We start from the raw sequence: 22,381 nt of genomic DNA on the forward strand, positions 1-22,381 counted from the left end.
TATTTATATAGCAACTGAACTAGATAAACAAGAATTGTTTTGAATTCTTATAATTGTGAGTAAATACTGCGTGTTCTCTATTGAAACTTTTTCATGTGTTTCATGACAAACGACACGACAAAAGTCACTTTAACGTAAACTATTCTTAAGTGGAAAACTGCTGTGTTTGAAGTAGAAAATTAAAAAGGAAAGTTCAACAAGCTGGTTAAATATTAATCTTTTCTGCTTGAATGGAAGCAGCTATCTATATAAACTGGTGAGCCGATTCTTTTTCGTGCTCTGGGGAAGCGAGAAAAATGGCTCCTTGGAAGGTAGTCTTATTGTTCTTGGTCTGTACAACTCACGCTAACTTGCATCGACCAGAAGGTACGATATAAGATCAAGCCCCTATGTGTCATGACAATAATCTTCAATTTAATCTAATCAACGAAATTAAGAGTATAGGTAGAACAAGTGAAGGCAATAATTGATTTCAGCATTAACCGACCATACTAACTGGGCACTTTTCTGTTAAGAAAACATTGCCCTTGGAGACAAAAACTTGTTCGAAGGCGACATGATCCTTACCGACGCCCAAAGAATGGCTGCCATGCTCGGAGAAGACGTCAGTAAGGCTGGACTGGGCCGCGCGTCAATTCGCAAGAATCTATGGCCTGGGGCGGTTCTTGTCTATCAGTTGGATCCAGCAATCGGTAGTAATCAATCCGTTTTGTGGAACTCATTTCAAAGTTTTTATCAAAGACCGAAGATTATTTATAAATCAAACTTTTTGTCTCTAGCAGAGAGGTTAAATGGACGATTCGATTGAAGCCTTGAGCTACTGTATTTTTTTTTGTTCCAAGTTTTCGCCTCAATAGAATCGCCCATTTAATCATCCAACATGCCACTGTAGGTCAACTTTAAACGTTTACTGAATCTCGGAAGCATCTTGTACTTTTCTCAGTTGATTGTTTGTTAGATTAATACGTAAAGAGCATCAAAAAAGTATGACTCTAATTTCGATCGAATTAGCAATGTAATGTTGCACATTAACTTAAATAACTTACCAACTTAATGGTAAAAAATAATAATAAAAAATAAATCTAGCCAATGTTTGGTGCTGTAGTACACGGCAGTACTTAATTAGCTAGATAAATCTATGCTTTTGGCTTCATCAACCAAAAATCAATAAAAATATATTAAAAATTCGAATCTATTATCAACCGTCTTAGTAATAAATATCTTTTGACACAGCAGCTAGATGTTAGTTTTATAGGCTAACTTCATAACATGTCTTTTAAAACGCTTCACCACCACCTCCCGTTTATAACACCACGCAAAAACCCTTCTGAAGTTGTATGTGCCATGGCTTATAATGCAGAATTTTATTGTATACCAGTAGATACCAGTAGCCTCAACCAGATTTTACAATGTAAGTGCGGATTGATACTGATTGTAAGCTGCATGCTGTAAACATTTACCATCTTCCTAATGCTTGCAAATTTATCGAATGTACGCGTTTCAATCATTACTAATAGAGAGCAGTTCAAGAGCTATGTCAGCAATCGATGGTGCCATGAGTTTGTGGAGAACTCAAACGTGTGTGCGGTTCAAGAAAAGGACAACTGAGAGCGCTTATGCCTACTTTCACATTGGCTCAGGGTAAGCATTAAAGTGGCACCAATTTGTACATAAATTCAACACCATTATTGGGCTCAGCCACATATTCGGCCTGCCTCGTTCAGAAGTCAAATAAAGAAAATATCTGACTTTCGACTTTTCCTGTGATTGCTTTCAATTCGTTGGGATTAATCTTCAATTATTTGCCAGATGCACGTCATATGTGGGACGGACAGGAAGAAGACAGATGGTTTCCCTTGCCAGTGGATGCTGGAACCCGCGCACTGTTGCACATGAGATTGGTGGGTTTGTATGACTGATTTTATGAAACAGGGTACACTAATAAGATAACACATTATCACCAAGAGAATACATTATCTCTCACAAGAAATAAGTACGCATGTTTCTGTTGTTATTTACGTTGTTTGACCCATCTGAAATTCTATGGTAACCCTTACAATAAAGCACTGTAAATGCACCTTCTCGCATGGTATTAAGTTATGGACTGCTTTTTTTTTCTCATTTTCCAGTGTGTCGTGAATACGCTCTGATTAAAGGGATAAACATTTCCCCCCTAAATTGCAGTCAGTTTTTCCTCACGTTATTGTTGTTTTATTGATGATGCTGTTGTTCTCAGGTCATGCCCTGGGATTCTATCATGAACAGTCCCGTCCTGATCGCGACGATTACGTGATAATCAACTGGGAAAACATTCAGAAAGGTAGGTATAAAAACATAGTTAAGTGTCCCATCTATGGATATCAAATAAGCGCCACAAGTAACTCCACCTGATGTCGCACAATTTTACAGATTGAAGAGCAAGAAGTGATTTACTCGTCAAGAACGTTTTTTATAAGTTCGTGTGCCGAACCCACCACTAAAGCGCCGGGTTGTTCGAAAGGTGGATAACACAATCCACCGGTAAATCACTATCCAGCGGTTAACGTGGTTGGTTTTGTTAAAACTTATCCATTGGATAGCGATTTATCCGAACAACTGGGGCAGCACCACAGCAAGTGAAAATCTAACTACGATAAGTATCGTTGTTGTAATTAATTAGAAAATTTGCACAGGCTCTCATTGCCAACTAAACAGATTTTGAACAACGGGAATAAAAATAACGTTGAAAACCACAAATGGGCTGATCATGAATGCCAAATGGTAGGCAAAAAAGTATTTGTGCTCAGGACAGCTGGCATGCGAAACTCTTACTAGTAGTCTGGTTTGCTTGTATCCAGGGCCTCGGAAGCTTCCAGCAAATTGATAAGACCACCTTCCTCACTAAATAAAAGTATGGCGTAACTCCGAGCATTTTTTAAATTTCATTCAGGATTTGAGTATGCTTTCAAGAAGTACCCACGCTCCACAATTGATTCTCTTGGCACTCCATACGACTACAGGAGTGTGATGCACTACCAGAGTTACGCCTTCAGCGCAAACAGAAGACCGACCATTGTAGCCAAGAAACAAGGAGTAAGACCCAGAATCAAACCTTGAAATTTGATAATTCAGTGGTTAAGTGTGTCTCATTATACAACATCAACAACAACAACAACAATCTTTATTTGTCCTCTCTCTTGCCTTGTTTTTAGGTTACTCTAAGTAACAAAAAAGGCCCATCAGAGATAGACGTGAAGCAGATGAATCTGTTGTACAAATGCAGTGGAGGAGGAGGGGAAGGGGGCGGAGGAGGGGGTGGTGAGAGTAAGTTTCACCAAATGCTTGGTTGATATTTCGGTGCATCTCTCTGTAACAGACTGATGAGGGCTAGATGTTCACCAGGAATTTAATTTAGCCTCCGTTAGGGAAGACAAAAATAAACTGCTCCACCAGGTTATATGTTCAGCAAACATAGGATCTAAAAATGAATTAGGAAGATTGCCTTTAGAGCTCAGTACAAATCTCCTTAACTTAATATCGTTAAAGTTATGATCCATCTTCAAAATCAACTCCGCGATAGTATTGGTAAACTTTATTAAATCATTTCTGAGAAAATAGATTAAGAAAAAAAGTTTTGATCCACCTTCAAAATCAACTCCTTCATTTATATCACAAAGGTCGGCTGTGATATAAATGATACCGTGCAATCAGTCGACCTTATCGCCTGAAGAAGACTAGCAGTAAGCAGTCGAAACGTCGCGATCTACATCTCAAGTGACTACATCGTGAGACAAACGATAATACACTTTATTATTGCATCCACCACGATGAATAACAACAACCTTTTCCTCGACATGTTCAGTTATTTACCATGCCACTTGCCTGTGTGCATTTAAACCGTAGAAATATCTGGCAGAAATTGGCACTTTAAAGAAAAGTATGGTTTTTCATAAAAACATGAAAAGCGTTGTTACATAAAGAGACAACCCGTCACGGGATCATAAGGAACTCTTTTCATACAGGCCTAACTTGGGTTATGCTAATTAATTAGGTGGCATGTTATATTTTATTTGATGTTTTCATAGTGAATAGACGGGAATGATTATGAAACCCGACAAAGTTCTTTGTTGTATGTTTTTGTTCGCTTCTTTGGTCTTGACCGTGCACAAAACAAACTAGTTGTTTACTACTGACGGAGGAACTAACCAATAGAAACGTTTTGGTTACGTAATTCATGGATAGTGTATGAGCGCAAAGCAAAAGATTGTGCCCGGTCGTGGACCATCCAGCATAAATCTTGGCATCTTTGTTTGCTCCTTTGATGTTTGCCGGGCTTCATAACCAATCCCCTATATTAACTATGATGTTTTTTTATAATTCGTACGTTCTGTCACCGCTGTTTTACTGCACCTTTCAATAATAGGCTAAAAGAATTACAAATTAACTGACGCTGGAAGTTCCACTTTATTTTTGGACAGGATTCATTCCCGTAACTGATAGATTCAGATGCAGTTGGTTTATACTTTTTTTACTCAAACCGTTATATCTGTATTATGCCTTTCCTGAGAAATAATATATTATTTTTCTTGGTTTACATGCACATGTTTATGCCTATCTATCTTTCTTTCTTCTAGGTTGCAAGGACAAAAACTCGAGTTGTTCATACTGGGCACAAAAAGGTTATTGCCAACACAGCCATGTGGACTTCATGTCAAAGAACTGCCCAAAGACCTGTGGCAAATGCTAATGGCAGGTGTGCTTATTCAAAATCTCTTCATCATCAGCTCATTTTCAGTGCGTCCGACATAGAACTCAACAAGAATGATCTTTGTTATCAATCTAACTTTCAGAAGTTCTCTTTGGTGTGAGGAATTCCCCACCCCCAGCTAACAATAAAAAGACTAAACGTTTATTTTAAATTCAATAAACTGAAGAAAGAGAGGCTTAATGGCATGATCTCAAGGGCAATCACTGCTTTCCTCCAATCCTCGCACCCGTCTTGTAAACTAAAAAGAAGACTATGGAACTTTTAACATGTATGTTAATTTGCATCAGTGCCCTGCTTGCTGCTCGGCTAAAGTCACTTCGATTCTTCGACACAGCCCAACGAACAAAGAAAGAGCAAAATTTTCCTTGTTACCTCTATTTCTGTTACTCTGTAACTACAGCAGTAGGACTTCTAATGGCTAAATTCTAATACCTTCAATTGTGTTATTTTCAGGTTATGGAGATCTCAGGAGATGTTGTAGACTGGATACAAAAGACTTCATTACGAGGCTTGTTAACCTGCAGGTTCTGATTGATTAATGCTGAGAAAAAATAAAACCTCCTATCAGATCTTGTCTTGTCTTCTCTCTACTGTAGATATTAAGGTTAAAGCTTCAGAAAACGTTTTTCTACGTAACCTCTAACCAGGTTAGCCTATCAACAGGTTCTTTCCGTAGGGCGAACGAGTTTATTTTTCCAAAGCTCGAGGAAAAATTATGACGTAAAAAGTTGTAAAACACAGCATTCTTCGAAATGGAGATAAAGTGCTTCTAATCGTTTCTAATGCGTTTTTTCGGTTTAAGCACCATGCGCGCGCTGGGGTTTATTTTCTAAAAGCGAATTTTAAACGTGCAATTCGGCGATCAACTCGAGCTTTATAACGTAACCGTCGATCTAAATGCGAAGTGGGTCAAATTTCAAAAATACGCCAGCTGTTCTTATTTTATGGCCGGTAGATGCCTCCAAATTCAAAATCCTAGCTTCTTCTACTTGAGGATATGTCAGAAAAGCATACAAAAGCAAAGAAACGTGTATTCCGACGAGTGAAAGTCAAATCAAGAGCGGCCGAATGACATAAAAGGTCAAAGGGTCGCTCATATCGCTCAAGTGACCTTTTTGAAAATATTCTCAGAATTCGCCGATTAATTTACCCCAATTTTTTTTCGTCAGACGTGTAGTTGGAATGATTGTTCTTGCCCAGAGTATAGTCTCGTTGGGTGAAGCCATGTACCACGGTGCTTTTTTGAGCATGGAATTTCGTCTAAATTCAGAGTTGGTAAGCTCTGTCGCGAAGCGTAAATTTAAAAAAATTCGTGGAAAATTCACCTTAAACTTTCATTTACATTTTACACCGCGAATAAGCAGAAGAAATAAGGTCTTTTGATTTCCTGGGTTAATCTTTTCTAGAACGCTTTCACTTTTTAAACGGGAGCCTCCTAAAAATGCCCGATTTCGGCGTCAAATTAGGCCGTGGCGAGCGCAAAATAGGAAAAAAATTGCAAAAAATTACATAAAAATCTAAGCGACCTGAAACTTATATTTTTAGAACTAGTTCACCCAGGCCTTTTTTCTGGCAAAGTTTGGGAAAATCGGTTTTTTTCTATCTTGCATGACCTTAGCCGATCCTTACAGCCGAAGTGCCCTTAAAGGCACAAAGGTCTTCTGGAGAAGCAGCCCAAATTCACTTTAAGAGGAAGAATAAAGTTTTTTTCACTCTTTATTAACGCTAGTTTGTCTCGTTATCTGGAGAGAAATATGATGGCAATAAACGTTATTTTCAAGTTTTGCGACAAGAAAGAAAGAAAAAGAAAACAAAGTTGTTTAAAATGGATCATCAAGGTCACAAAATGTCAATCATGTTTTTCTTTAAGAGTATCTTCTACAGAATACTCAGTGGTATTAAATATCTTTGTCATTAGTAACAAAGTAGAGATTGGAACAACATTTGTCTTCGTATTGCTTCGTCGCATTCGCTGAAGGCAATTTTCATTCTTGATCTCGGTTACTCTTGTCATGTGTTTTGTCTTTTCCAGGTCTTCCCTCGTCTTTTCTTTTTCCGGGGATGGTAGGGCCGTTGTAGCCTGTGGAGAGGTTAATACCATACTTTTTTTAACTTTCATGCAATTTCGTGCGTTTTAATATATTTAATATCAAGAATAATTTTAGCTTAATTTTCCCTTCATGGGTTTTGTTTTCTTTGAGTCTCTCATTGGTGGTTTGTGATGTCATGGAAAAGTCGAGAAATTAAATTTAAGATGGTGGCTTTTCGGGGAATGATGGTCCATTTTCAGGTCATACGACATAAGCGTGTCACGTTTAAGATGTAAGCGTGTCACGTTGAAGACATCAAAGGATATAATTTTGAACATAGTTTACCCATCACAGATTTCGTCAAAAATCGCGATTACTTTATAAAACAAATGTCAAGGACGTCACTAAAGATCAATAGATCATAAGTAAGAACCAATCAAAATGCGAGACTATTATATAATCTTTCTTAAGATTTTCACAGTATGCCTAACTGGAATATATTGGTAGTTCCTAAAGCTTACAGCTGTGATGACAGCGTGTTAATGCTATACTTGAATGTTTCAGTCATCGCCCTTACCTGGTGTATTACACCGATCACTGGTGCAAAGAGTCCTTCTACATCTGCGATCTTCGTAGCCTTTGCTTTCGTACTCTTCGCTAAATTGTTCACAGATTATATCTATATCACCGCGCCTTCTAGTGCCGCAATCCCTGTCAATTACGTCATCGTGATTACTGGATGATAGAGTCATCATCTGGCACTTGTCAGGGCAATTCACGACTTCAAGCCTGCCTTTGTAGCACTCGATACTGTTCACTTGCGGAATGACCACAAGAAAGCCGCACAGAAGCCAAACGCACTGTGTGAAAAAACGAGAAAAAACCACAGAGCCAAGATCAAATCACAGGAAACAAGAAATGATAGCTTTAGCTATAGTGGTGCGGTCCTTTGGAACAGGCTATCTAAAGTGCGGCTTGCTGTTTCAACCATGTTGAAATAAAGCATAACTTAGTTGCTACTCAGCATACGTGTAGTTAAAAAACACCACGACTCGTGGGGGCCAAACCACCCCCCAAATGTTTCGTCAGTTCTTGGGTATTTCACATTATTTCACATTACTTAAAAAGTATTGACTCTTTGTACACCAAACTTGGCAGATGAGCAGGAGACCTATTGCCAATTATATTTATGTGAAAAATGTCAGTAAATGTCAAAGTTGTGACGTCACAGTGATGACGTCATGTTTTTGCCACTTTTGAAGTTTTTAATATGCATTTTTTTTTACAATGTGTTCGAAAGGCCACATCAAGGGGAGTTGAAACCTGAAAAAATTTTGTCCATATCACAAAAATTAAATGAAATATGGCATTTTTAAATATGAAAAATAATTCTGCAAAATATGGGGTCCCCCCCTTGAGAAAAATCCCCAAATTGGAGCCGTAATTTTGTTCCAGCAAATGCAGCTATGTTGCACATGTGATGTGCCAGATGACTAAAGCAAAAATAAAGAAGAAAATCGGAATAAAAAATTGTCCCTCTAGTGTTATTACGTTAAAATTAGTTTTGTTACGTCATAACCTGTGACGTCACCCGTTTTTTTACTGTTAATACCATCCTAACAAAGCCGAAAATCAAATTTCTAAAACCATACGATTTTTGACAATATCAAGCTTTCTATTTTTCTAGATTATTAGCCCTCCTAGAATAAAACTGAAAAAAATAAACCAGAGAGACCGACTTAAGAAAGACAGTATTAGAAGACAGTAAGACAACTTACCATATCTCGAAAAATAATCATCATAGCAAAAAACGGTTTCCGGCATTTTACTCCTCAAGTCAAGGCCTTTCCAATGACATAATCTTTTTATCAGATTTTACAAAAAATTATAGCACGTTTTGGTGACGTCATCAATTATGACGTCATAATCTGACATTTTGTCACAACTTCCAAATTGAAATAAACTGGAGAACAAAGAAAGCTCATCTGCCAAACTTGGTTCAGAAATATATAAACCAAGCAAATATAGCCTTCATGAAACATTAGGGGGGTGGTCTGGCCCCTACGTGCGAGGTTAAACAGACTTCATTAATTTGTAATCTTAAATTTGTAATTCATAAATTTGTAATTCTTAGTCCCGTTGTTGATTTTAACAATTTTGAACAATTTTGTGGTCGTCTCAGTTCTGACAAGAGCAAATTGGTTGTAATTGGCATAGCAGGCGCTTTATACCTAGCATTTTACCTCTGCCCAGGAATACTCGCATCAGTATCATTCAGACCAAAGCTTAGTAACCAAGCTTATTTTCTTCGCCTACCGTATACTAGGGCGGTGAATGATAGCGTCCAATTTTTATATTCACCTCCGGAAATTATGTGCTAATTACAAATACGAGTCTACGAATAATTGGGGCCAGGAAGCGAAAGAGACTTTATTAAATTGCTAATATCTACTCTAACAGTAAAAGACATCTGAAAGTTCCAATCTACGATGCTTGAGGTAAGAACCGACAAAATATCCATCAGAAGTAAGATTATTATAAAGAACGGCCCATGATAGACACTGAGATGCAGTATACATGTTACCATTTTATAAGCAGTTATTACGAAAACTAAACAGAGTCAAATTTTTCTTACCATGGAGAAAGAGATCTTCAAGGCCATTTTAAGGCAATGACGTTGTTTAATCTGTTGAGGAATAAGGCAATTAAGGCACCAGACAACTATCTTTCACGTACATTTCTGATCAAGTTCTAGGGGAATAGGGAAATAACACGTACTCAAGAAATATTGCTGATGAATTTATTAACGAGCTACAGTCCCGTGCGACGTTTAGAACTTTTAACCAGTTGTACTCCGGGTTACTTTACATGTACCTGTAACTCAAGTAATCGTTGACTGTGTGATGTAAGGTTTTGGCCTTTAAACACTAAAACACGGCAAAACTAATGCGAGACGGCAACTAACAGGGCGCAAAAAAACTATTAAAACATTCTTGGGCGTCTCTGGCACGTCGAAGACAACTTTTCCCCTACTTCACTGGCTCATTTATAATCGTAAATCAAATTAATGAATTGCCCGTTTCGATTCAGATTTATAAAAACGAAACGGTTGTATAAAAAGACAAAAATTATAAGAACATAACACCTACGAAAAACCTGGCGAGAAATAGTTTTCTTCTGTTGAAATACCACTCGTGCAAGTTAAGTAGCGTACATATCCTTGAACGGCTGTATGTCAAAGATTAAGGTTAATGGGTAAAGCCGTATTTATGGACAAAAGGACAAAAATGAAATTGAAACTTGCTCATTAGCAAGTGTATTTATCTTTTATATGACAACACAGAAAGAAAAAGCCAAATAAACGAATTTGGTAAATAGATAGGGCGAACTAGACCTCGAAACTTATTTTTCTACGATGTCTGAGCACTATACCAAGGCCAAGCCTTATTTATTCTTACCTTTTAATACCTTTTAACCTTCTTTTGCGGACGTAAAACTTATTTTCTCTGAGCGTGGCAAGGATATAATCTAATCAACTTACCAGCCAAGGTTAAATCAATGAATCTAAACTTGCCACGTATAACCTTTCTGCCGGTAGTATTCAACTTTTAACAGGTGATTTGAAGACATGACCAGCCCTGTGTTGCCTTAATTATATTAATTTTGCGCGAAATTTATTAAACATCGCTGAAACTTGGAAAAATGGCCAAAGAATTCAAATCGCGACACGATTAAAATATCAGTTATTTCTTATGATAGTTTCTAGCAATCGTGGTCTTTTCCAATCGTAAAAATCCCGCAGAAACTCAGACATCACTATTCCGCTAACTAAATTAAATCTTGCAAGAAACTCGTGCCTTCGTCAGACCTGGTTAGCTTTACGCGTAAGCAAGCCTCTACTGTGATATCAACGAGACGCCTGACCAAACGGCAAACTCAGGCGGCTTGACCTCCCTGGTGTTCCATTAGCGTGTGTCCAATTATTAATGAACTTGACGAAGTGGATGTTTCATTTCGATCTTAATCAAATGATGAAAGACGAAGCAAAATTGGCACTGAGATACTCATTGTGTAAACCGAAGTTAATGAGGCAAAAGTTCGTTTAGAAATATGCCTTGTACTATTGATCACTTGTAAGTCGCGTATATCCTTCTTTGTTATGATATGATATTTACGTACTGGGAAAATCCAACATAATTTTGGAGTTCAAACAATACATCCCCAATGTATGAAAGCACAGAAAGAAAAGGCTTAGTTTTAAAACTCGATGAACCAAGAGATTGTAAACAATTCATGTATAGCTTGCCAAAAGCGCGAAACGGGAAGGGAAACCAGACGATCGATAAAGCCTTAAAGGCAATAAAGTAATTATTTATCGACAATGAGGCACAGGGACTATACCTTAGCTTACCTTTAAGGGGTTTTAATCTTTCTTTTGTGGACAAAAAGCTCCCTCTAGGCCCAGGGAGAACGATACTGGTGCAATTTAAGTGTATGACTCAGTAACCAGGATTAATTAAATCACCGATTAAATCATTACATTCTAAACCTACCACGTCTTATTTGTTAAAACATCAACAAGTGATTTGTACTCATGCTCATGCCCTGCTCCTTCGTTACGAGGTTCCCATTAATGTAACAAATTCGTTTCTGTATTGCCGATCCATTTTCACTATCATCGCACAAAGATTAATCTAAATTTCATCCGTCTCTTCGAGTCCGTTTTCCCGATCTGGGGGTAATTTGACGGGGCAAGTCGCATGGACTCTCTCCTTTCTTTCTGTGTTTTGTTCTTGCGGAAGACACAATCATGAAACATCTTAATCAGCTACATACCATAATTCACCAGCAATCAAGATGACGGCTTGCGGTAAAGGACAAAAAGATCCAAACACATGTACATACAGAGATTGGATCTGCCACTGAGAATAATCATATAACTTATTCAATGAGTGTATCGATACATCGTAAAGTATCTTTACGGAGGCAATTGTAGTCCCCGGAGAAAAGAGAGAGAGAGTACGCAAGGTCGTAGTGTAATCTAGCCCTTTACAAGCTCTTTTAATTAAGCTAAGCATTCTGTTGGCCTTAGATACAACGTAATCTATGTGTGGGTTCCATGATAAGTGTTGATTAGTAATAATCCCTAAGTCTTTAAACTCTTTAACCTCTTCCAGTCCAGAATTTTTTTAGGAAAAAACTAAAAGTGAGTGGTTGAGTCTTCTTAGAAATTTTCTTAATTTTGCATTTCTTGACATTAAAGTTCATGAAATTCCGAACACTCCACTTATACAAATTATCCAGGTCTTGTTGAAACAAATCAAGATCGCAAACCGTGTCAATGATTCTGGAACATACTGCCAAATCGCCAGAAATAATATGTTGCACTTTTTTTTTCACTTGCACAGTAATTTACTCTGTAATTTATAATTTGACATGACGAAATTATTTGTATTGTTTTTGGCGAAAAATTGAAATTTCAGTTTTAACTGGTATTTGCAGAACGAAAAAAAAAATTTGATTGATTGACGTTTACTCTTTTTTGAAGGCAAATATCAGCGGAAATATGCTTCAAGAACGTGCCGCCATTTTGGATTGTATTGTATAGCTGTTGACTCTGGAGCAAGTTGACTACTGACTGTTCCGAACTGAAAGTTACTTTTGTTGTTTGCATTTTGCAATTGAGATTTATTGGACGTGTGGCCACTGGGTCCTAGTCTTGCAGGGACTGGGACCACCGGCAGGGACTGGGACCACCACACCCCCACCCCCACGTTGACGAAATTTTCTGAAAGGCTAGAAAGGAGGGTCGAAATTTTCTGAAGGGTATAAGGAGTAAATCGAACATTTCCGAAGGTCACGAGGACGCTTTTGAGATTTTCTGAGGGTCAGTATTGCGAAGATCTAAAATTTCTAGACAGTCACAAGGTCACCGTCCTCGCATTTTCTTCTGAGGGGTCTTGAAAAATTCGTGTCGGCACCTTGATCTTTTTCTTAGAGGGTTGGCAGTGGATATTGAATGGAATGACCCTGTAATACTTCTGTCGAGGAAATGTTATGTGGAATAAATCGTTGGAAAACATGGTCCTACGAGTACGTGGATAGATTTGGAGAAACATTTTGGAAGATTACTCGAAGATACGAGTAATCTCCGAGTTGGGCGAAAAAAGGAGCAAGATTTTGAGAACAAAAGCCTTGTTTTCGAACACCCTTGGCAGGTTAACTTTTGAGATACAAAACTGTTTCTGCATATAAAAATTTAATTCTATCATAGAAGTACATTTAATGAAAAATACGAAATCTTCAAACGCTCCGTATAGAGTCTAAGCGTATTAAAATAGATGAATTCATGTCGTTTAATTGTGTGCATGCCGCTACGGGAAATTTTGGTATACAGTAATAAGAACAATAGAGTGTTTCTGTCTCGGGCCTATGGGTTGGCAGTTGTCGCCAAAAATTTTATGTTTCAAAAACTACATATTAGTCCTCGAACTTCGATCCGGGTTATAACATTTCATAGCTTTCTATGAAAAAATTCTGAAGTCACCCTATTATCGTAACAATGTAGTGCTTCAGTTTCTGTCGACGGCCTGTAGTGAATCTATAGTTTCTCGCCGAAAAGTTTTCAATAAGTGTGAACGAGACTCAAACAGGGCGCCCCGTAGACAAAGGAAATTCACGTTTGAACTTTTCTCTGTCCTTATCCAAAACATTGGATGAAAAGTCAATACATACGATTGTATGTAAAAAGACGAAAAAATAAAATAGGTGCGAGGTGTCGACGATTGTGTAATGGCGAAGACGAACTTTCGATTGAAAAAAATATATAAGGATTTTAAAATCGTGTGCATATCCTTGAAACTGTGTATGCCAATGGTTAAGTTAAACGGGTAAAACCGTAATTATGGTGCTGAGCATTGCGTAATTGTATGCACTGCCTATACAAGAAAAAAGAAACGCATAACTTGCTCTCTGATTAGTGTTATTTTGATGACCATACGAAAAGAAAAAGCTTTCCCTCTGTTAACCCCTATTACCCGCTGATAATCTCATTACATAAGGATAAAAATTAATCTGAGTCCATGCGTTGTGCCTACTATACACAGTAAAATACAAGAAAGTTTCTTTTCTTATAATTCGGTATTATTCTTATCTATACCATATTCAAACTAAACGTAATAAGTATACACATAGTCCGCGGATTTTAAAGGACAACGAAAGGTTGAAATTTAACCACTGAAAATAATAATAACTAATAAGGATTTTAGAAAACAGCAAGAAAAAGAGAAGTTTTTTTTTCTCGTGCAGTCGAAGAAAACAGAAGGAAGCCGTGGTCATTATTCGAGATGAAACGGCCCCCATTTTGAACTTCAGTTTCCTCCGGTTACTTACGTAACAGTAGCCTCCATTTTATGACGTTATCGTGCACGTGCCATATGAGGCTGGTCATGTTCCACTTTGCCACTTTGTGCAGTCCGCGGAAAAGTAAGGTAAATCTTTCGTATTAATAACTGTATTGAAAATGGAAAAACATGGAAAAGTGCATTGCGCAGTGACGTCACAACGTGGCGGCTGACATTCCTTTTATGGAGGTAACCGGTAGAAAAGAAGAAAAGAATAGAAATGTCTGGTAAATTGGTGTTCAGAGTGAACAAATTTTTACAATTTTTACAATATCGCCCGAGGCAAGTAATAGGTATAAAACACAAGATGAGTCAGGACTTTACTGAGATACTCACATGATCTGAAGAACAAAACAACAATTTTTTTAAATTCCTATTAAAGTCAAATCAGTCACTTTTTCAATCAACCAGTGCACGTAATATTTCTCTTTAAAGCAGTCCACTGAACAGTTGGTATGATATCAATTTTTTTTATCTTACTTTCCGACCAGTTTATGTGAAGGAATGCGGTGTCTTGCGGTGAAGCCAACATCATGATTACCATACTGATAGAGCCCACTGATTGATGATAGGCTTAGCTGGAGCACGCGGAAATGATATAGGACAATACAATATCTGCCCTCAGGTTATATTACCTAAGGGTCACTAAAAGCTGAACAAAGAGGTCCTTGGCATGCCTTGAAACCTATGACATTGACTGACCACAAAGTTAAGAGGTCATTCGTAAACGCGCGCCACTACGTTTTCACGGGAGAGGTTTTGTGGTTCTGTTGTTGCACTTGCTCACTTTAGCGTTCGGCTACAATGAAACTTATTTACTTAGCCATAGCTGTACTATTTACCGTGGTAGAATCAGGTGAGAAACGATTGCCTTTTAGAACAGTTTTAGAACTGATAGACAACTTTCATTTTTTCCGTGTTTGTTAATTTGTTGATACTGTTGATAGACGACTTACGACCACTCTGAGAGCGTGGTCGATATTGCGCTGTGTTTAGGGTTTAAATCAAATTAAAAGTATATGTAGTATCGCTTATCATTGTTTACATTCTGGATGTAGGTTGTTGTCTTCAGTGCTACAGCTGTGTAAATCCCACTGGCCAGCTATATTCACCTGCTCAGTGCAACACAAGTCAAGTGAATTTCACATGTGTTGCTCCTAATGATACATGTCTTGACGTCCGTGCCAGGTTTTCGAATTACGCCGGGGACGAGGTGGAAACAGAGGTACAACTGAAAGCGTGTGGAACGTAAGAAGATTGCAAACGAGTAGGGAACAAGACATGTACGAAAACAGGAGGGAAGTGTAGATATACTTGTTGCCAACACGATCTATGCAATAATGACAGCCTCGCTAGTAGTTTGGATGCTCTCAAATGTTACCATTGTGAAGGACCCGATGGAAGTATTAGTCACGTCTTTAATCATTCTACGCCCCTCAAGGTGTCCTACACCGCACGTCAGTGTGAAGCCGAACAAAGGGAAACCTACTGTCCCAGTGAATATAAGTGTGCCAGAGTCCAAAGAGTATTCCGACCGGATAACCATACTTCTTTCGAGGTGGAGAGTCGTTCATGCATTTCTGATGAAGAGCTTTACGCTCTCCAAAACGTTTGTGATCGTACTGAACACACACTAGGAAATGGAACGTCGCTGTGCTTGTTTGTTGCTTGCGACAGAGATTTGTGCAACTTGGCTTCTTGTGTTAACTTGGCGCCATTCTTCATCGCTTTTTCAACCATGTTTGGTATGCTCAGTATGCGATGAGAAGTGGTTCCCACAAAAAGGTAGGTCCGCGAAATTAACCGGTTACTGAAATCTAAATTCGTTTGCAAAAGGCTGTCCAACTGTAGTGTAGTTGTAATTTACGGTGTCACTGAGGTGCTTTGAATTCACAGCATAAGCAGAAGTCCTTTTAAAAAAGCTCAATTTCAGACTGTAATAACCAGGTAGGTTTTTTGTTGCCAGCAGCCTTGATAGTTTGATGAACAAGTAAACAAACTGTCTACTTCAACATTACTTAAACTACACACCTGTTAAATTCTTTTAGTTTTATTTCCTATGTAATAAAACGATTACAAGTGTAACAACCGCGTGTCTTTCTCTTGATGAATACCGTTTAATAACAAGAACACTTCGCCGACTACATCTGACAACGTGGCACTATAAGCGATGTATGCGCATGTGCAAAACTGAACTATACTGGAATTGTCGGAATGGTGTACTGGATATTACAACAAGTCATTGCTTTTCTTTTACTCTTTATGTTAACCGTTAGGCTAATATAATTGCATCATTTCCTCTCTGTTCGCAGGAACCGCTTGATGTGTGAAATTAATGTGGTGGGAAATATTACGAATGTGTGATGCAGCAAGCTGGCTCACAATGCAACTATGTTTTGCTTGCAAACAAGTGTTAGTTAGGCTTAGGAATATGATTTTATAAAGGAAAAAAAAACGTAAGTGAAAACAAAAAGTTGAACTTATAGTGGACCCAAACAAGGCATTAACTGCTGAGGGAGTGTGTTGTTTGTGTGTTGACCCTTGTCAGTTTAAGCTCAGTGTTTGCATTTATTAACAAGTTATATACGCTTTCAGTTGATTAAACTGTTTTATTAAATCCCTGACTTGAGTTGTTCTTGATTATAATAAACAATTTTTTGTAATATTGATGTCCAGAATAATCATAACTAAAGCAAAATCTTCGAGTCTCATTGGCTCACGGCACGCCGTATTTTTCACTAAACCTGAGTGGAGCGCGAAAGAGCACAAAGGAGCTCGAGAAGCTTTAGGTGTTCAAAAGCAAAACTCTCCTAACACTTTCTTTATGTTTTCCTAAACAATTCAGAAATGGCTTTAACTCAGGGAGTGTTGTCACAGAGTTGATAGTTTGTTACTGAGATATTTTTCTAGTTATAATCAATTGGTAGCACGACGTCGTACCGTCCAATGACCTTTCACCCCATCATCTTTGCTCCGAAGCCAGATCTATCCTGGATGGTAACAGCTGTCATTAGGGTTGTTTATGTTGGCTTGGAAAGGGAAAGGGGGGGATGGAGCAGTAGATGTAGTATATGAAGGTTGTGTCAAGTACGTTAAATAAAACTTAAAGAAAACATATATCTAGAAGCGAATAGAGAAGAATGGGCCAATTCTTGTCGCCAATAGGATCACATGTTATCGGTACGTGACTTGGCTGCTTATGTCTACTTCACCCTTATCTTTGCCGTAATTCGTTTGCAATGAGAAGATTCGCCGGTAAAGGTTCTTAAGCATATAATAAAATAATAAAAATAAATTAATATTTTAAGAGGAGGCCTCCAATCACCTACAGGTGGTTTTCAGGAGGGTCCTCTAAAAAATAAAAGTTTAAAACATACATTTAATGTCTAAAATACAGAACTAATAAAAGCTAAAAACTAAGGTTAAAACTTAAGCTTAAATCTTAGGGAGAAACTTAGAGAACATTTGTAAACGAAACTCTCGTCCCTCGTCAGTAGCTCAATTAAGTGCTGTATATTGAATATTTTGGTGAAGAAGCAAGACTCTCTTCGTACAAAAATAATACTATAGGCTGACTCCGCATCAGTTCAACGCAAATAACATGTCACAATTTATAACTTTGGATCCTTCTAAATTAGCGAAATGAAATAAATTGTATACTAGCAGAAACAAGAATGCATGGAAAACAGTGCTGCCCTACAGAGAAATTAGAATAGCTAGAGACTGAGTAGAAGAAACGTTAACTAAGAAGAAAACAGTGGGGTTTTGCTTATGTTTGAGGATATCTCAACTGTCAACAAGCTACACACTTTAATAGCGCCTGGCAGTGACTTAACAATACTATTTCATTAGTGCATCACTAGCAAAGCATCCACAGCAAAAATTATTTTGAGTAACGGCCGGTCTAGCTAGCGCGTACAGCGAACAAGGCAAGAATGATTACTCGTTTGAGGGAGTTTCTCTTTCAAACATCCCAGAAATTTGTTCAAACAGTTTGCTGAATTAAAAATCCATCCGTTTTTAATTCGTTGTTTGAATAACGTGCGTGAAGCCTAGAGTTCAGGAGTCACACATTTTACGGTAAAGCGGCTTAGAACAAAACAGTCCTCAGCAGTTTCTAGAACAACGCTTTGACGTCACGGAGCTGAGAGAACACAATTCAAAAACATTTTTCTGTCACAATTTACCCCATGACTTGCAACACTATGGTCGAACTGACATAAAACCGTAATCAACTGAACATGGACGAAGAGAACGGAGTGTTGCCTTGATGGCCATGAGCCAGTCAACCTTCCATTCATTAGTTGTGCAGTTCTTGAAAGTTATATGACAGAGAGATGTCTAGTGATGTTTTATTTCAATCCATAATCTATCAGACAAATGCCATGGTATCAAACACCGCTTGGATTAGACTGTTTTATAATGTCTTTGTGATGGTTTTCTTAACGACACGCACAGGTCAGGGTTTTGCTTTATCGTACAGTATTTGTATACAGTGACTGCGCAGTCCACTGATAAAACCGGCATTGCAACTGTTTTAAGTAAGTACAGTCGATATCAGTTCTCTCTGACTGACATCTCCATAACACGGCCACCTTTTCAGTTCACTTCAATTCGTCCCAGAAAAACCATAATTCATAATTATATCTCTATAGCTCTATAGAGAGGAAACCTCCTTAATACAGAATCTCGGTTCTGTCCCCTTTGTGTTCCAGAAAGGGTTCAACTGTGTAGTGTGCATCGTTTGCATATTTTATATTGCCGCAAAGTGGTATTTTCACTGGGGTATTGGTCTAAAATGTTTGGCTACAGATTGTTATTGTTATTCAAGTTCAGTCGTTCAACCAAGGCTATGTAGCTATTCAAACGTTAAATGGTCAGTTCTTACACAGAAAGTTTGATTAAAGCCGTGGAAGTACGGTCACCGGCCCTACAACCAATACTTTATATTAAAATCCAGTTTCTCTCGTATTTGCTCTGTTATCAGTTGTTATTGTTGTGAAACACTACCTTAAGAAATTTATATTATTAATATAATTGCCCATGTACAAGTTAATGTTTATCCTATATGTATTTGTTATTGGTGCTCCTCATGTTAACTCCAAAACATGACTGGATTAAGATCTCTAGTTTCTATTTTCTTGTAGCAAGCTGCCTCAAATGTTACGAATGCAAGGGACCAGATGACGGCCGACCATATCCAAAATCAATATGCGAAAACGAGCTAAGAGAAGTTACGTGCGCAAGCGATAACTACACATGTGGCACTTATCACCACAAGATCAAATCAGGAGCGTTGGTAAATGAAGTGGAGGCAAGATCGTGTGTAGCTGACTGTCGTGGTGTTGAGTCATCGTGCAGAGTTATCATACTGGCGGGTGGAGAATGCACTTTCTCTTGTTGTGACGAAGATTTGTGTAACACTGGCACTAAGATAATATCTCAACTGCTCCTCACCGCTGGGGCATTCCTTTCTGCCGCTGTTTACTTGTATAAATTTTAATATGGTGAGTGGAGGGCAAACGAATGATTGTAAAAATGTCAGATATACTTCATCGTTTTTGTCAGCGTCTTAATTTACATTTGTCTAGTTTTTAATACTGCATGATAAGTCTGATAACGAACTTGTTTTGATACGCTTTGTGGTTCTTTGATTCTTATTACATCATCTCAAAAAGATCCGAATAAGAAACTTATTATTTTCTCTTATTTTCAGTATAGTTTCACCATTAGTTACATTGAACCAGCCAGACAAATATGTTAGAACAAATCGGCGGGTCTCGATAACTATGGTATCTCAGAGAGCACGTTAAACTTCAGTTATCATTTGAAGTATTGATTCCGTGACCCATATTGACTTGTTGCAGTTAGCAACGATAGTTGTCGTCTCGAAGCGCTATTAATGCTTAATACATTAAAAATTTTCATGCTTGTGACGCTTGGTTAACCAAGAAAATCTTGGTCACGAAACAGGTGTTTATGCATGTGTTAAGGGATACCGTTACAACCGTTTTGCTGTATTTTTGTTTGCAAGTCCAAAGGTGCAGATATCAAGTGAATTTGAAGGGAGTGCGGCTTGTAAGTAGATTTTAACAATTTCTCCAAGATTCAACGACGAAAATGGAAAACGTCTGCCAGACTTTTCGATTTCACAACCGAGTGCGTGTGTTAACTTATTATAACACTCTTTTATAGTTAGTGCGCTTATGTAGATATTTGTAATAAAGCTAGACGATTATGTTTAGGTTTCCGGCTAACAATATAGTCTGTTTAGGTTTGACTTTTAGAAGCTATTCTCATGAGTAGCGCCAATGTAAAAAAGCACTAACCGTGAATCGCTGGATTACCACTCGTTTATTGATCTCTGTACCAGTTGTCCTAACTACAGGCTATGTCAGAGATTTTGCGGTAATGAAAGGTTACAGTGAAATACATTCCGGTGCAGTTGACGGAAGGAATTCGTTGTCTAGCCAACTTCTTACCTGAGACTGTTCGTCAAAGTACGACTCAGTAGAGCTGCAACCTTTAAGCCTTGCTTTGCAACTGACTACAGGGGTATTTAACATAGCAACGGGAACGAGTCTTCTGTGTACATATCCATTACTACTGACTAAGACAAAGCAAATCTCTTGAAGTGGTCTGGATATTTTGAAAGGAAGTTGTGTTAATATCTGAGCTGTTACTAGCCCAACTGCAGCGGAATATGCCGGCAAGTACGGTAACGTGAACTAAACGTACAAGTTAACAAAAAAAACGTTCAACTCTGACTACAATGACAAAAATCTTAAATAACGAATTTCACTTCGTAACACTTGTGTTGTTCCCAGTATGATCCAGGTCAGCGTGGTGTGACAGAAAAGCTATCTTTCTACTGATATACTACAGCAACTGAAAATTCAGTTTGACAATATAGTTAGATGCAGATATGTCACATGACTGACTACAAATAATTATATCATAACCATCGCCCAACTTAAAACAGAAATCAACCACTGCAGTACTTCAGGTGCGACCATGTCTCCCTTGTTACACAGCTCCGAGTTACAGCACGCGAGTTGATAGTCCCAGCCGAACATTTCTGCGTGCTCGAACCTTTTCTGCAACTCATCGCAAAGCTTCTCGTTGGCACAGGCTCGCAATTCATGTTCCATCTTGCTGCCATCTTCCATTTTTCTGCTCTGGTGTGCTTTAACACATTTGTCAAAGTTAGGGTAACATGTGGTCTCCGTTTGATTTTTCTCGCATTGCTCAGGAGTAAAGGACTTTCCCTCGGCGATGGCTTGGTATGGACTGCAGAAGTAACATTTCAAACAAAAACCTGATAAATTAAAGACAAAAGTAGTTAAATGCGTATTTAAAATTTCTTCACAATGTAAGCATTATACATCTCACAAAAGATACAACATAGTGAATTATAAAATTCTAATGGAGTAAAACAGGATCTTGAATCTTCGTCTTATATCAAATCTTCGACAAGAGTGTATGAAGCCAGAGAATTAATCCACCACATCAGCCTTATATTCCTAAGATAGTCTCTAAATTTAGTTTTAGATCACCCTCGGTATTTAAACAATAGCCTCCATTTGGTGCGAAAATATCCACGGATATTTGTCCGCTGACGTTATCTGTTCGGCATTATCTGCACGGCGAACAGTGTGAGCCTTGAGGAACAGATAATGTCCAAGGACAAGGCATATTTTCGCGCCATATGGAGCCTATTGTGTTTATTATCCTTCAAATATTTTTCACAATACGCGCATTTTTGAAAATTGAGGAATATCACTCGGATATTCTCCAGTTTTAGCTGGGGCATATCCAGTCACTTGACTTGTTTAGAACAATCGCGCGCAAGCGAAAATATTTGATAGATTATAACTATAAATAGCCACTCTTGTGACGTGAATGATCTCACATGGACAGCCTTAACGCCTTCACACCCGTTTTCATTTCCAAGATGCAATGCAACACGCGTAGTAGCATTGTTCGCGGGAGAGCTGGGTACTCTTTCTGAAAATAACTTGGTAAGATTTACGTTGAGAATAAGGTCTATATGAGGGACAACCTCCCTCACCCTTCATCTTCTCTTAAAAGCTTCCAATCTTGCATGTCTATCATTCATGTTTCTACTATAGCTCGCCTTCCAAGTAAAAAGAATGTTTTAGAGTAACCATATCGCGAAAGAAATTATAGGAGAGACAGCC

General features: G+C 38.1%; 3 protein-coding genes across 4 annotated transcripts; 2 read left to right on the plus strand and 1 right to left on the minus strand.

The window, feature by feature from the left end:
• Positions 1-269: 269 nt before the first annotated feature.
• LOC145479780 (zinc metalloproteinase nas-14-like) lies at positions 270-5,756 on the plus strand. Of its 2 annotated transcripts, none has more exons than XM_081458230.1 (9): positions 270-366; positions 516-692; positions 1,518-1,641; positions 1,810-1,901; positions 2,237-2,320; positions 2,930-3,072; positions 3,192-3,303; positions 4,614-4,728; positions 5,201-5,756. In XM_081458230.1, the coding sequence occupies exons 1-8, from the start codon at positions 297-299 to the stop codon at positions 4,724-4,726; spliced, it is 915 nt and encodes a 304-aa protein (XP_081314356.1). In that variant the 5' UTR covers positions 270-296; the 3' UTR covers positions 4,727-4,728; positions 5,201-5,756. The 2 variants fall into 2 exon arrangements, with proteins under 2 accessions (XP_081314356.1, XP_081314355.1); XM_081458229.1 differs by having other exon boundaries at positions 4,614-4,732; positions 5,201-5,755.
• A 669-nt stretch (positions 5,757-6,425) lies between these two features.
• LOC145479787 (uncharacterized) lies at positions 6,426-12,169 on the minus strand. The gene is made up of 4 exons (XM_081458238.1): positions 10,236-12,169; positions 9,413-9,463; positions 7,355-7,637; positions 6,426-6,827 (listed from the first exon to the last, which is right to left on the minus strand). Exons 2-4 carry the CDS (start codon positions 9,437-9,439, stop codon positions 6,733-6,735), a joined length of 405 nt encoding a protein of 134 aa, XP_081314364.1. The 5' UTR covers positions 9,440-9,463; positions 10,236-12,169; the 3' UTR covers positions 6,426-6,732.
• A 5,913-nt stretch (positions 12,170-18,082) lies between these two features.
• LOC145479785 (uncharacterized) lies at positions 18,083-21,765 on the plus strand. Its single transcript, XM_081458235.1, has 2 exons — positions 18,083-18,638; positions 19,328-21,765. The coding sequence occupies exons 1-2, from the start codon at positions 18,518-18,520 to the stop codon at positions 19,681-19,683; spliced, it is 477 nt and encodes a 158-aa protein (XP_081314361.1). The 5' UTR covers positions 18,083-18,517; the 3' UTR covers positions 19,684-21,765.
• Positions 21,766-22,381: the final 616 nt, after the last annotated feature.

This window comes from Orbicella franksi, chromosome 2, assembly GCF_964199315.1.
Source record: "Orbicella franksi chromosome 2, jaOrbFran1.1, whole genome shotgun sequence".
Taxonomy (NCBI): Eukaryota; Metazoa; Cnidaria; class Anthozoa; order Scleractinia; family Merulinidae; genus Orbicella; species Orbicella franksi.